Below are 15,681 nucleotides of genomic sequence, written 5' to 3' on the forward strand. Positions count from 1 at the left end.
CTGAATTCTAGCTCTCTACTCCTATGATGAGACAACAGATGTGAAAATGCCTCAAAAGGCAGAAATCACTGTGCAAACTGGAAAGCGTTTAGAGCCCAGAACACCCTACATAATTTTAGGGTGCTGACGTGTGAACTAGGCCAGAGGCGTGTACCTGTGCAGGGGCAGGTCTGTGTGGGGATGAGAAAGCTGGAAGGCCTACTCAGCCAGGATTCAGTCTGGTTTCTTTCCTGTTCCTCTACCAGGAAGCATGAAAGCATGTGGGTCCTCCCCAGACCTGGTCCCTGCCACAAGCCTCAGATGCTCACTCCTTCTTAAAACCCAACACGAGAGGGAAAAGTCATTAGACTCTGAAACAAACCTTTAGGTGTAGTTCAGTCAGACATTACTGCTGGTCCAGAGAAACTGAGGATTACCAACGGAAAAAAATCACAGAACAAATCAATGCTAGCTTTTATCTGTGAGCAGGCTGTTCTGTGGGTTAAGTTCTGCTTTTTTGAATCAACAGGCTCCATTACTTCATCCTTCTGTCATGCACCTGGGCTGTCCCCCAACCCTGCTCTACTCTGACCTTGGGGTGAACACACAAAGAACAATCACTAGCTTAATTCTAGTTTCTCAAACATATATGCATTTGATAATACTAAGAAAGAGTATTTAATCATATTATAATGATTACCTTATAGTTTGTGGCTCATAAAGCATTTTCATAACTTATCAATAAATAAAAGAGCTAGGATTTGTGGCACCAAATTCCATGTTCTGGTATGTTAACATTTAGGGCCCATCTTGCTATGTGCATTTTATACCTCAGTGAAAAATGACACGAAAAATATACAGGACTGCTCTAAAAATAGGAATTTTTAAAAATTCCTATTTTTCAAATCCTTCTGTTCTTCCCCTGGGGTTTGTGCTATTTGTGGTCACTCCAGGTGTATCAAATGTCTCATTAAACTTCTACCTCCTGTAATACGTAGTTTTATACCCTCAACTGGCTTATCAACAACGGTCTTCAAGACTTTTTGCTAAGCATTGAAGAGTCTGTTTTTAAACTTTTTTCAAGTTTATTTATTTTGAGAGAGAGAAAGAAATCATGAGCAGGGGAGAGGCAGAAAGAGAGGGAGAGAATCCCAAGCAGGCCCCACACTGCCAGCACAGAGTCTGATGCAGGGCTCAAACCAGAGTTGGATGCTTAACTGAATGAGCCACCCAGGCACACACACCACCCCTCCCCACCCCCCCAAAGTTTATTTTTGAGAGAGACAAAGAGTGGGTGGGGAAGGGGCAGAGAGAAAGGAAAAGATAGAGAATTCCAAGCAGGCTCTCCACACTGTCAGTGCAGAGCCCAATGTGGGGCCTGAACCCATGAACTACAAGATCATGACCTGAACCAGAGTTGGATGCCTAACCTATTAAGCCACCTAGGAACCCCAAAGCTTTTTTTTTTTTTTTTTTTTTTAAGGCAGTTAACGTTTGGTTTAAAGAATATGACTTGGCAATTGTTCAAGTTCTGGGGCACCTGGCTGGCTCAGTCAGTATAGCATGTGACTCTTAATCAGGGTCATGAATTCAAGCCCCACATTGGGCAAGGAGCCTACTAAAAAAAAAAAAAAAAAAAAAAGGAACGAAAAAAAAGTTCAAGCTTTATTTCATGCTATTGTAATTTACAAAATCTCTACTAAGTAAGATCTGAGCTATTGTAAACATTTCTCTGCCTAGCTGAAGAGGAATTCTAAGACATTTATCATATTTTCCTCAGTCGGTCACAATGTTAGAGAAATATAGAACTGTACAAGTAGCTACAGATCTATCTGTATGCTGATTTTGTCTCTAGGTCATGAGTGTTTATTAAACCATCATCTTTCCTTATTGGAAAGAACACCAACTACCGTGAAACTAAACCTAGGAGAGACTACACCTTGGGAGAAACAAAGAATGGGAAAGGACAAAAGAGTCACATGGGACACTCATAGTGGATCTTCCAAAATCACCCAGTTCTCTTATTCCCCTGAACAGAACCTTAAATCAGCAGTCATTACTTTGCAGAAATGAAATTACAACTGAAAATGAAAACCGAACTGTTAAAAGACCCAAAAAACCAGCCTTGTAAATTTTACCTCTAATGCCAAGGCGGTCTTGTCATAAGCACAGGGTACTCTTTTCTGGATGGCTTTTGCAAAGACAGGTCCATTCTGTGTGGATGGCAAAGGGTTGATCGCTGCTCCAGGAGTACTGGAAACTGCAGGTAGAGGAGTTGTGGTCTGAGGTTGAGCATATGCATGAGCAGGTTCTGGGATTCCATAACTGTTGGAATTCCTATTCCCGTGCTTTCCATGTGGTGAGGACCTCACAAGCTTTTCAACATAAGGGACAGGAATCATCCCAATTCGGCCATCCTTGTTCCGGGCACTCCACCACTGTTCTTCAGGCTTCTCTATTATCACCAGGATCTCACCCTTTTTAAAGGGCAGGTCTTCGGCATCATTCCCAGGAAAATCATAGAGAGTCCGTACGTATTCCAGATTTTCTTCTGCTGTAGGCAGGTTGGGTGCTGATACAGATCCCATTGGTGGGCTCGGATACCTTAAGAGAGAAAGAACATTACTCTTAAGGGAAAGATATTACTCTATACCAGTGTTTCTCAAACTTTTAAATAAATCATTCTCCTCTATGATGAATTTTTTCCTTGCTATATTCTTAGTTAAGAAATTTTATCACACTGTTTTATGTTCTGCAGTTTTTTTTTTTATTTCTTTTTTAATGTTCATTTATTTTTGAGAGAGACAAAGACAGAATGCGAGTGGGTTAGGGGGGCAGAGAGAGAGACACACACAGAATCCGAAACAGGCTCCAGGCTCCGAGCTGTCAGCACAGAGCCAGACGCGGGGCTGGAACTCGTGAGCCACAAGATCATGACCTGAGCCGAAGTTGGCCGCTCAACCGACTGAGCCACCCAGGCGCCCCTATGTTCTGTAGTTTGTATTGCAACAGAAGTTTAGCATCCTCAATACATCTTGTTAAATCACATGTCAACTGCATGCATCCAACTCCTGGTTTCAGCTCAGGTTGTGATCTCAGTTAGTGAGTTCAGACTCCACATTGACAGGGGGGAGCTTGCTTGGGATTCTCTCTCTCCCTCTCTCTCTGCCCCTCTCCCCCTTGCATGCTCCCTTTCTTTCTCAAAATAAATAAACTTAAAAAATAATAAATTTTTAAAAATCCCACAGTTCCTGCCCTATTATGATAGGTACAATTCTCCTTTTCTTTTTACCCCCTCCCACTGGCCAAGTTTATTTCTTAAAAGAGTCTTGTGTATGCCCGTGGCAGTTTTTCTGCCTAATATCACACTACAGGTGTTTGCCATATCACTGATCTACAGGATTACTTTTATGGCAGGGCACCATTTCATTCTGTGAGCTTGCAACAACTTAGCATCCCCATGTTTTTGGATACTTAGTTTTTCTTTCTCCCTATCTGATCACCAACATCATGAAGTCTTTTGAACTATTTTTTCCATACTAGATTGTTGTAAAGCCTAGATTTCCGATTAAAAAACATGGGCATTTTCATGGCCCTTGGTACACACTGCCACACTACTTTTCAAAAGGCAGTCTTCATAATTTGGCAAAACTTACATTTTTTATGTTCATTTATTTATTTATTGAGAGAGAGAGAGCAAGCCAAGGAGGGGCAGAGAGGGAGAGAGAATCTGAAACAGGCTCCATACTTTCAGCCCAGAGTCCTACTCAGGGCTTGAACTCACAAACTGTGAGATTATGACCTGAGTCGAAACCAAAAGTTGGACACTCAACAGACTGAGCCACCCGGGCGCCCCCCAAACTTGTTTCTTTTTTAACGTAAATGACTTGCTTAATATAGTATGTGGACTACTGAATTAACAGTAATCAATATACTACACAACGGTGATTAGGAGACAGCAGGAGTAGCTGCAGGAGCAGCAACAGTAATAGAGCTGACATTTATTACCTATGCCAGGCACTATCTGCAGTCTATATAAACTTTAAATTATTTAATCCTCTCGTCAATTCTGTGAGTATCCCCATTTTACAGATGAGGAAGCCAATGCCAACTCAGGGTTAGATTTGTACTCAGGCAGTCTTGTTCTAGAGTCCTCACTCATAACCTCTAAGCTAGTCAGCCTCAGGAACAAACCCTGCATCTTTTGAGTGTATGGGAATCAATGTCGGATTGTATGTGAAACATGCACGACAGTTCCTGGCTGTTACTGAGCATCCAATTAGCTCCCCACCCCCACCCTCTTTAAGGTATACCCTGCTCCTATTTCACAGGCCACAGACAATCTGTGAAGTCTGGGTGGTACTACATAAATCTCATATACCTTTACTAAAAACACAATCAGTTCCAAATCAGACCCCCTCCAAGGGTATTTTCATTGTCTGTGTACTTAAAAGTTAAAAGCAGTTAGTTCTACAACACAAATTGTGAGGACACTAGTATAGCTTCAGTGGGGATTAACATTAATCAAATTCATCTACGTAGGTATCCACTGGACTTACTATGTACTAAGAACTTGAGAGACAAACAATGTATTAAAACCAAGTTCTTGCTCTTAAAAGACTGCCAATTTAATATAGGCAGAGACTAGAAGGCAACCAAAGCACAACGTGTGATTACTGTGGGTCATGACAGTAGTTGATAGGGTCAAGGAGTATTCAAAGGAAAGAGTGAGTTCTGTTAGGGGGCAGAACAAGCAAGGAGTTGATGAACGAATAAAAGCTGAAGACTAGTTCCCTTTGAAGTTGAAAGATTTTGTTGAAGACAGGCTTACATATTTTGGTTCTGTATCAGAAAAAGACTAGAGGCCCAAGAGTTCAAACACTCCCTTCCCCAGCCTCTCCACACCTCACGGGGCACGCTGCTCATTCCTTTAAGTACAGCCCAGGAGCTTTGCTGGCAAGGCCCTTGACGTTGAGGAATTTCTGTAAACTGTTGGTACATGTTTAAGGCTTTGCAGGCTATACATATGGCCTATGTCGTATATTCTTTTTTAATACAACTTTTGGAAAATACAATAACCATTCTTAGCTTCAGTACACTATACAAAAACTGAGTCTGGCCTAGGGACCTACAAACTATGGCCTCTGTGCCATTCAGTCTACTGTATTTTTTTAAAATAAATGAGACAAACTCATTCTTTTAAGTATTGTGTATGACTACTTTTCTGCTCTAAGGGCATAGTTGAGAAACTGTGACAGAAACTATATGGCCTACAAAGCTTAAAATATTTTGGGTGCGTGGGTGGCTCAGTCGGTTGAGCACCCAACTTCAGCTCGGGTCATGATCTCACGGTTTGTGGGTTCGAGCCCTGCGTTGGGCTCTGTGCTGACAGCTCAGAGCCTGGAGCCTGCTTCGGATTCTGTGTCTTCCTCTCTCTCTCTCTGCCCCTCCCCTGCTCACACTCTGTCAATCTCTCTCTCAAAAAATAAACATTAGGGGCGCCTGGGTGGCTCAGTCGGTTAAGCATCCGACTTCGGCTCAGGTCATGATCTCACAGTCCGTGAGTTCGAGCCCCACGTCGGGCTCTGTGCTGACAGCTCAGAGCCTGGAGCCCATTTCAGATTCTGTGTCTCCCTCTCTCTCTGCCCCTCCCCTGTTCATGCTCTGTCTCTCTCTGTCTCGAAAATAAACAAACATTAAAAATTTTTTTTTAAATAATAAAAACATAAACATTAAAATAAAAATTAAAAAGCTTAAAATATTTACTATCTGGCCCCTTAAAGTTTGCTGATTCTTTGTCTAGATTACTTGGTTAAAAGAGCAGAGAGTGTTTTCATCTTTTAATACTTCTCTGGCGAGGGGGATACATGCAAATCTGACAGAGATGGAAGATAGTTTCTACTTTCTCCACCATTATTATCGCTATAGTGACCATGGGGCTCGTCTCCTGATTCAGCACATGCACAGATCTTAAATTAGACACCAAATCAATCTCCCAGCCATGTGCCTGACATAAATTCAAAGTCTTCCACCCCACATCCTCAAACTCATATATTCATCAAAATTTCCTGCAAATTACACATTAGTTCCACTGTAGACATGAAACCATGATGACAGGACAGCTTATCTTGCCCTTTCTATTAGGCCCCACAGCCTAAACATAACGTAAAATTGGAACAATTCACTGTTTCTCAATCATTTTGATTTATTCCTTGATCAAAACTGTAAAAGAGCAGCTGTCAACTCTTCTTTAAATTTTATATGTAAAGAGTTTCCCAATCCCATTCAAACAAACATACACATGCTTCTCCCTAACTTATACAGCCTATAGCTTATTGAATAAGGCGGCCCTGGATGACTAACTGGAAATTGCCTCTTCTTATCTAATGTCAACGAACCCCCTCTCCTTTAGATTAAAAGCATCTCAGCTTCATGTATAAAGCACAAATAAAACATTTTTTTTAAGCCTGAGTGTTAATAACTTCTAAGGTTAAAATTTCTTTCTTCATGCAAAAGCAATACAACTTCTGGGAGGAGAGTTTCAAAGGTACTGGTAATCTAGTTTTTTAAAGGAGTCACACGGGGGCGCCTGGGTGGCTCAGTTGGTAAAGCATCTGACTTTGGCTCAGGTCACAATCTCAGTCTCAGATTTCAAGCCCCACAATGAGCTCTGTGCTGACAGCTCAGAGCCTGGGGCTGCTTCGGATTCTGTGTCTCCCCCTCTCTCTGCCCCTCCCCGCTCACACTCTGTCTCTCAAACGTTAAAAAAATATTAAAGAAGTCAATCAAATGGGTTTTGAAGATTTTTCTTACTATATACATGTACGTATTCTCTTTTATGTACAGAAATATTTCATAGTAAAAAGTTGGAAAACAAAACAAAATAGGTAAGAAAAACAATTCTAAGAAGACTGGCTAAGAACGTCTCTAGCGAAACAAGCACTGAATACTGAGAACCTCACCCTTCCACCCCTAGACATTCACAGCATCATTTATAGCTCTCTATGCCTGTGGCTGCCTCTCCACTCCCTTCCACAGCTCCTCTTCTGTTCACTCTGTGGATTCCCTAAGTTTAGACTCCCAAATCTACATTTAGCCCCCAATTCTCTTCTCAATAACAAGCCCATCAGATTGCTAAACCTGGCTTCCAGTACACATCTCAAAAAGATTCTCCCTGCTGAAAACAATCATCCCCCCTCACCCTGATCAATTCTCTTCTATTCTCTCAATTAAAGACACCACTGAATCATTCTTGAAGTCATACCTCTTCCCTCACCTTCTACATGCAATTGCCCAGCAACAACTGTTAGTTTCCACTTTATAGTCCCAAAGGTCTTTGAGTTCAGCTTTTCACAATCCCTTCTCCTGTAACAGGCCTTCATTAGTTCCACATCCTAGACTCTCCCCCTACCCAGTCTCACACCAGAGCAGTTTCTAAAAAGTAAAACTGGCCATGGCAATTCTCTTCTCTCTGCACCTCCCCCGCTCATGCTTGTGTGCTCTCTCTCTCAAGAATAAACAAACATTAAAAACAAAAAACCCAAAACAACTTTATTTTATTTTTAAGTAGGCTCCATGCCCAGTGTGGGGATTGAACTCATGACCTTGAGATTGAGAGTCGGATGCTCTACTGAGTCACCCAGCCATCAAAAACTTTAGATAGCTCCCACTGTTAAATTTATTCACAAAGCATAGGAGGCCTTTTATAATTTAGTATTTATTCTTCCTTCCTATTTCACTGCCCATCACTCATATTAATTACAACTGTGCCTTTCCCTAGCAGGCACTGCCACCACCTCTTCTCTTCTTCTCACCTCTTCTTTCAAGCCTTCTCTGACCCCCCAGTTGATCATCCTTGCTTTTAAGTTCCCATGGTATTCTATTTTAACTTGTTCAATATATTGAGCTTCTTAAGGGCTAAAACCATGATTTACTCCCATTATATGCCTTGAGTCTAGTAGTGGGTTTTGGTATAGAGTAGGCTTCAATACAGTGAAATTCCTGCTAATAAAAATAAAATGCCAAAGACATAGAGAAGCATTTCCCATTACTGTCCCTATTCTTTTTTTTTTTTTCTTTCTGAAAACACAAAAACTTCAGCACTCCAATTCCCTATATCTGGTTTAATTCTGTTATACAAAGAAATCCTGTATGCCACTTGGTTTGCTCTCCAAGCCTCTTCAGTTCACCACTGTTCCACTCATGCTCTCGGACGTCATTCCAGACTAGTTGCCACATGCCTAGTGGCTCCACCTTATGTGGTATGATCTTAGCTCAGACTCTAAAATAATCTGAACTCCCACTAATTAGCACTGTCCCCTTTTACTTATCAGGAAAAACTAAAATATTTTAGCCTGAAGGAAACCTAGAAATAATCTAGTCCAACTCTTCAAGTCAAAAGAAAAATTCTATCTTAGGTTAAAAAAACAAATCTCTGTATTTGAGTCTTAAGTAAGAGAAAAAAATCACAAATCAAATGCCTACCAGTACTTTACATGTCACAACTCTTAACCGGGCAAACTTCCATTCCCAGCATAATGACAATGTTCTTGTATCTCATCTGAATCAAATTTAGAGGAGTTAACTACCGGTAAGAAGAAAACCAAAGGTTTATTCATGGTGCCAAATTCTATGCTAATCAAAATTACTGGTAATCTTTCTCCCCCAATCCTAATTATAAAAGTCCAGATTTTAGATCCCTCAAATATTTGGAACAGGGGATGTGGGAGGAGGTGTGACCATGATGCCCATGGCATCCTCTGGTCCATGCAAGGCTTGGCTTCTGTTTCACAGGTGGGAGGGCCCTCCTCTGGGCACTCAGACTAGGCTGGGCATCCTTTTCCAGCTACTCTATCATATTAGATAGCATGGAAATTGCCTTTAAAAAATCCCAGTACCAGTAATCTTCTCAAGAATTTGACAGGGATTATTTTGATTCAATGTTAGTTCTATGTTACCAAATACATGTAACATGCAATGTCTGTTGAGAAAATCAAATATTTTCTCTAAGGGTCAACTTGCCTCAATTAAAAAACTTTACTTTTCATGATTTTTCTCCTAGCCTTCATATAGCTATATAAGCTAAGAACTGGAGATTTTATAAGCAAAGTAAGCTATACAAAGCACAGTTTCTAAACCACAGGAAAACATATTTCATATCTAAACAATCCACTCAGGAATCTTCTGAAACATTCTGTTGTTAAACTGGAAATCACCTCCATTAAATTAAGAAGCACTAGCACTTACCTGAATACTAACTATAACTTAATGAACAGAATCTTAAAAATGTTTATACTCAAATAAGTTGGAGGTGAAAACCACCAAAGGTTTTGTTCACCAACTGTAATATAAAAAGTACACTCACATGCTGAAAGAGAATCCTTTAAGGTCACTCAAAATCAACAAAAGCCATCTGACAAGACATAACACCTTTTGGAGGTTTTTTTCTTAAATTAAAAACAAAATTTAATTTAAAACCCACCACAGGAATACCCACAAATACAAAAAGGAATTAATAAGATAAACTGAGAAGATACAAAGTTACTAATGTATCAAGTCATTTTGGTTTCTTCTTTCTCTTTCCTCATCATTCCCCACTCCCCTCCCATCAGCAACTCAATCTTAACTCCAAAACAGGCACCTCCAAGCCATAGCTCAAGTCAGTCTGTATGAACTATGACACATATATGTTATCAGCCATGAACATTTTGCACCTGAATAGCAGTGACAACCCCAGAGGACTCCCCTGCTTCAAATTCCTTCCACGGGACCCACTGTGCTTTAATTAAAATCCAATTTCCTTATCTTGATCATTATATCTCATAACTCTTATTGGACCCCCTTATTTAAGCACCATACTCCCGGGGCGCCTGGGTGGCTCAGTCAGTTTTGAGAGTCCCTCTTGGATTTTGGCTAACATCATGATCCTAGGGTCGTGGGATGGAGCCCTGTGTCGGGCTCAGCATGGAGTCTGCCTAAGATTCTCTCTCTCCCCCTCAGTTCCTCTCCCCAGTTTGAGCTCTCTAAAACAAAATAAAACAAAACAACAAAACTCTCACCACTACCAACCTACTATCTTTTTCACCTCTGGACTTTGTGTAAGCTCTTCCCTATGACTGAAAGGTTCTTCCCCTTCTCTTAATCCAAGCCTTCCCAAGGCTTGCCTCTTCTCTACCCTTAGTTAACATCGTGTTTCTCTGACCACACTACATCAGGTAGGTCTCTTCTATTATATTCTCTCTGCCCAGCTGCATTTTCTTCATAGCATTTATTAATCTTGTATTTTATTTATTTTCCTAATTTTTAGTTGGTCTCTTCCACTAAAATATAAGTTCTATTATGGAAAAAGTATGTCTGCCATCCATTGTTCTCAACTTCTATCACTGACATATAATGCTCATAAACATTTGAAAATACAAAACTAAATGTTAAGGAACATTCCAATAAAAAAGATCAGACTAGGAAACAAGCACCAGTCCTCAAATTCTGAGGAAGTCATACTGTTATAATTTTTCACTAAGCAAAATTAAAAAGCTAAGGGGCATGAAACTTTGGCCTTAAAAGCTCAATTCTGACGCCTAAATAACTAAACCACTTAATTTATCTTGTTTGGATGTGAAGAGGCATTTTTAAAAAATGTTTACTTTTTAAAGAGAAAGAGAGAGAAGGCTCACGCGTGGGTCAGGGCCACAGACAGGGGGACACAGGATCCGAAGCAGGCTCCATGCTGACAACAGGGCTCGAACCCACTAACCACAAGATCATGACCTGAGCCGAAGTCAGATGCTCAACCATCTGAACCACCTGGGCGGCCCTGGGTGTGAAGAGGCATTAAACTGACTTGCTTTTGGTCAAGGCTTTACAGGATACCTCTAGTTTTTTCTGAAGGTTGAAAACATATTAAACCAAATCGGCGAATTTCAAGCTTGAAGGACAGTCCAAAGATTAAGAAAGTAAATCCAGTCAGGATCTAATCCAACCAGCATTGTGATCACCCTCTGATCACAATGAAAAACAAGAAACTAAATTACAGCAACATGCCTGGGGCAGAGAGCAAAAAGAGGGAGAAGGGAAAAACAATTAAAGCTGCAGTGTAAGCGGGAGGGCTTATTATTTGAGGGGCCTAGAACAGCAGTTAAGATTTCAATACGCGAGGAGTGGGGGTTAGGCAATCAAGGGAAAGAGCCAATAGCCCCAGTTGGCTAGTGGGGCTGCACTAAAGGAAGAACGGGTAGGGGAGAGGGAGGAGGACAGGCAACAAAAACATAAAGTTATGTCTGGTATCTGGGAAGACACATGTATGAAAAATGCGGAGTTGTTTTTGTTGGTAATGGGAAGCCACTGCAGCATACTCCCTTTTCTCTCTAGGAGGGAATTCAACCATTTACTCACACTTTCTCAAACAGCTGTATTAATAGTATCTGTCACCTCAAAGCAAGCACAGTGCCTTTCACATAACACGGCTTAATAAATGCCTGAAATTAATGACATAATTCACCTCCATGAGTTGGAGAATTCACTTAAACATATTAAAAATCTCATTACAGTTGGTTCTAATATTCTCTCCAACCCCTTAGATCAGAATTATACTATGCTCAAAGTTGACTCTAATTGCCAGCATCTTTGGGGACCTGGAGATTTCACTAATCAGATTCTTGGTGCCTAGGTCTTTATTATACACTATTTGATTTATAATCACTTTCTCCCAGTTTTTAAAGTCCATTTGGTTCAGCAGTTAATCTTACAGTCATGATACCGTCATGGCTTTGTTTCTTCTCTATCTTATTCCACAGAAGCAACACTTACGCATGCAGTGGGGGTTCCTTAATTATTATAGCTTTTAATGGTTAAAGCTCAGAGCAACATCTTGCCAGCGAATCTATAAAATCAGAAACATTTCATTCCAAAAAAACCAGTATTAGCACCCTATCCCTTTTAAACAGATGTTCAAAAAGCAAAATGGGCAGTAAAATACCTTTTATTAAAATAAAAATTCTAGGCAATTTCTTCAGTTCAAATTTGGCATAATTTAAATAAAAGTGAGAAAATACTAAAGACAAATTAAAGCAAGTAATCAAATAAAACAATGCACTTTACTTGAAAAGGAGGATGCTTGATGCTCGGAGTCACTTTGGAGGCCTAACTTTATTTATTTATTTTGGGGGGGCAGGGGAGAGGCAGAGAGAGAGGGAGAGCAGATCCTTAGCAGGCTGGGTGCTGTGAGAGCAGAACCCAATGCAGGGCTTGAACTCACAAACCGTGAGATCATGACCTAAAGCTGAAGTTGGTGGCTTAAAAACTGAGCCAGCCAGGAGCCCTTGGGTGCTTAACTTTAATATTAAATCATTAGACTCAGAAATATCCAAAAAGCATATCTGAAACTAAACTTGCATAGAATTAAGAAAGTGTTGCTCTAAATTTGTCCTTTAGTAAGTAACATTATAACCTTATCCCTCCTTAGAATTTAACCAGATTGATTTCTGACCTATTAATGATCCAGCTTGGGAGTAAACTATAAAATAAAAACTTAAAAATATGTCTTAGATGAAGCCAATACACCTTATTTTAAAATTTCTGTAATTATAAAACAAAAGGTGTCTGGCATTAATTCAAACCTGGCACCAAGTTATCAATATATAGTTCTGATGTTTCACAGTTAAAGGTTTTGTTTCTGAACGCTCAAGCATTTTCATTTGTCGATTGTTCCAAAGGCTGCAGTCCAAGAGTTCTAAAACTGGAGCAGGGAGTTGCAAGAACCTTGAGTAGTGTGCAAAATTGAGTGTACGGACATTTTTAGGGAGGGGGGAAAGTCACGACTACTTTGAGATTCTCAAATAAGTCTGTGGTCCAAAAAAGGTTTAAAAACAACAATAAAACATTCTGCTGTAGTAGAATAAGCCAATAGATAATATGACAAAGGGCAAAAAAAAGCGTGCATTTTAACTATGCAAACCACCGTTGAACATGTTTAAAACGCATCCCCGCATTCAGTGACCCAGATCCTGACACTAGCCTTCCGTTCAGAATGCCTTCTGGAAAATAATTGGGTTCAGAATGGGGTGAAACGGGTTCAATCGCCCCTCGCCGCACCCCCCTCCCCCAACTCTTCGATAGATCCCAAGCGGACAAGCCCCTGCCATTCTCGACTCTCCTCCGCGGTCGGAGTGGGCTGTGCGCCCGAGGACGCGGGCGCTCGCATACCTGGGCGCGGGCTCGATTAGGGTGGTGGTGTCCAGGTAGTGGATCTTGTAGAACTCCAGCAGGGCCGGCAAGTGGTCAAATTCCTGGTCCCCAATCTTAAAACGGCGGTTGGGCAGAGAGTTGATGATGTAGTGGGAGACCCGCGAGTTCTCGGACACGGACAGCACATAATCCCCAGGGCAGGTGGAGGAGTCGCGAACTAGGAACATACCGTGGCGCTGGCCCTGGAGCCGGGTCTGCGCCTCCTGGCGAGACACCGGCCCCATGTACCAGGCGGAGCGGTCTGAGGAGTCGAACCTGGCGGAGGACATGGTGTCGAGCCGGGGCTCTGCGGCGAGTCGGGGCGGCGGCTGCTCTCTTCTGTTCTGGACGCCTCTGCCCGACAGACGGCTTTGCGGCCAAGGAAGGGCCTCTTGGCACACCTCGAGGCGCGCTTAGAGGGCCGAGCCACCTTCCTCTCGGCTCCGGGCCCGCAGCATCCTCCGCCGCCGCCCGCCTGTTCCGGGGCCGCCTTACGGAGGGAGCCGGCCCGGGGAATGCGGAGCAGAGCCCGAGGTCGGGGCGGGCGAAGCCGAGCCGCAGCGGAGGCCGCCCCGGGGTTCTCGGGCTGCCCGGAGTACCGGGGTGCCTCCAATCACTCCTGGCCTGGAACGCGCCGACTCCGCGCCCCCCCACGACTCTGCACCGAAACCCGCCGCCACGCAAAGAACCGGACTCCTATAAGCGTCGCGCCTCCGGGGCGGCTTTGCCGAGCCCGTTCCCAAGAGCCACAGCAACAAAATGGCGGACGCAGGACAAGCGGCCGGCCACCTCCCCCTCAGCTCAGCGCACTCTCTCTGCGCACGCGCGGGCTCCGGCTCCCAGCTGCCGCCTGGGCCCTCCCCTTGTCGTCGCCCGGCTCCACCAATCAGGAACACGGTCGTGACGGTCGGGGCGTGCGCCACTCGCGGCCGCTCCCGCGTTCCGGGTGGAGGCGGGGGAGGCGGGGGAGGTGGGGGAGGCGGTGGTGGTGGCGGCCACTCCCTTCTTCCTGGGCTGCGGTGCGCCGCCGGGGGCGCTGCCGCGGCCGGCTCTCCCAGCGCTGGCAGGAAAACAGCTGGAGACTAGAGGGAGCGGCATTTCGAAAACCTGCTCTGGGAACAAAGCATTAACGTACACGCCGAATCTCTGGCCATGGAGGCGTGGCACTGAGGTGACCTGGCCGGCCTAGGGGCTCAGGGGGACCCGCCCTGAGGGATACCGATGGGCGGACAGGCCCAATGGGTCGAAGTGGTTCTGGAAGGAGATGACCGCGGGGGCTGAGGTGACCAGCAGACAGGGACGAGGTGGCCTCGACCCGAAGTGGCCCGATAGGTTAAGGGACCCAGAGTGGCCAGGAGACTCGACAGGCAGCATTGGGGGGTTGTGGAGGTTATATCGAAAGGAGTAAACGGTCTAGGAAGTCCACAGTCTGGTGCAGTCTGGCCATCATTAATTAGCGCTTGATTGATACAAGTGAAACGCAAACGCCTCCGGGCGTGGCCTGAAGACCTCATCTGCTCTTGATTCTGCAGCTTCTCTGAATCTCCCAGTCCTTGGCTGACCCTACTCCCGCCAGGACCTCCTAGCCTGTTTCCCCGCCCCGCCCTAGAATGAAATTTTAAGAGAACAGGGATCTTGTATGTCTTGTTCACTTATGGACCTAGCACAATGTCTGGACCTGAACTGATGCTCAAATATTTATTGAATGAATGACTGTTCAGAAAAACCACCAGGTTACTGGTGCCTGATTTATTGGTAGCACCATCCCTGGAACTGGACAGACAAGAAAGCATGTCCAAAAAGGGAGACGCAGGCAACACAAACCCATACTTAGATCCCTTTGTCAATGGAATTTCATTTTGGCTGTTTGCATCCAAGTTGATCATATACTGGATTCTAGGGTGATAGGTGATATCTATCTTAGAGTAAGCTAAAGGGGAGATGTCAAGGTCTAGTGCCTTTTGTGACATAGCATAAGCAGGTTTTCATCTTCCAAAAACTGTCATGACTCAGGTACAATTTGAATAGCACAAAATTTGAAGATGACTGTTGAGATTCAAATCTTGCTCCATTGACTAGCTGGGTGACCTTGGACCAATTACTTAATCATTCTATGCCTCATATATTTAACAAGCTAATACATGTAAAGTGCTTAGAATAGTGCCTGGCACATATTAAACATCATATAAGAGCTTTTAATTATTACTATTCAGCCTCTATCTGGGCTTCTGCCTCCATAGCCTAAAGGTGTGCAGATCTTTCAATGGGTGAATGAGGGTAGGGAGAAAACTCTCCGTTTGATTTTCTAGCTACCTTTTCTTACCAGATTTTACCACTTCATCATCAGCCACTCTTTGCCCAGCCTTTATTTGGATTCTACCCTTACTTTGAAACTGACCTTTGGAAATCATCACTGATCTCCACTGAACCTAGCATTTTCTTTGATCTACCTGGCCCTATGTGTCTATACTGAAAATCTGT

At 43.2% G+C, this 15,681-nt stretch overlaps 1 protein-coding gene across 3 annotated transcripts in view; it reads right to left on the reverse strand.

Moving 5' to 3' along the window:
* Positions 1-14,093, reverse strand: part of CRKL (CRK like proto-oncogene, adaptor protein) — a 37,131-nt gene extending 23,038 nt beyond the window's left edge. For 2 of the 3 annotated variants that reach the window (XM_042961498.1, XM_042961497.1), the window contains exons 1-2: positions 13,180-14,093; positions 2,118-2,583 (exon numbers count right to left, since the gene is read on the reverse strand). In XM_042961498.1, the coding sequence (XP_042817432.1) occupies positions 2,118-2,583; positions 13,180-13,490 (777 nt within the window). In that variant the 5' untranslated portion in view covers positions 13,491-14,093. The remainder of the gene's footprint in view (positions 1-2,117; positions 2,584-13,179) is intronic. The other variant, XM_007091066.3, reaches the window with a different exon arrangement.
* Positions 14,094-15,681: the final 1,588 nt, after the last annotated feature.

Source organism: Panthera tigris, chromosome D3 (assembly GCF_018350195.1).
Source record: "Panthera tigris isolate Pti1 chromosome D3, P.tigris_Pti1_mat1.1, whole genome shotgun sequence".
Classification (NCBI taxonomy): Eukaryota; Metazoa; Chordata; class Mammalia; order Carnivora; family Felidae; genus Panthera; species Panthera tigris.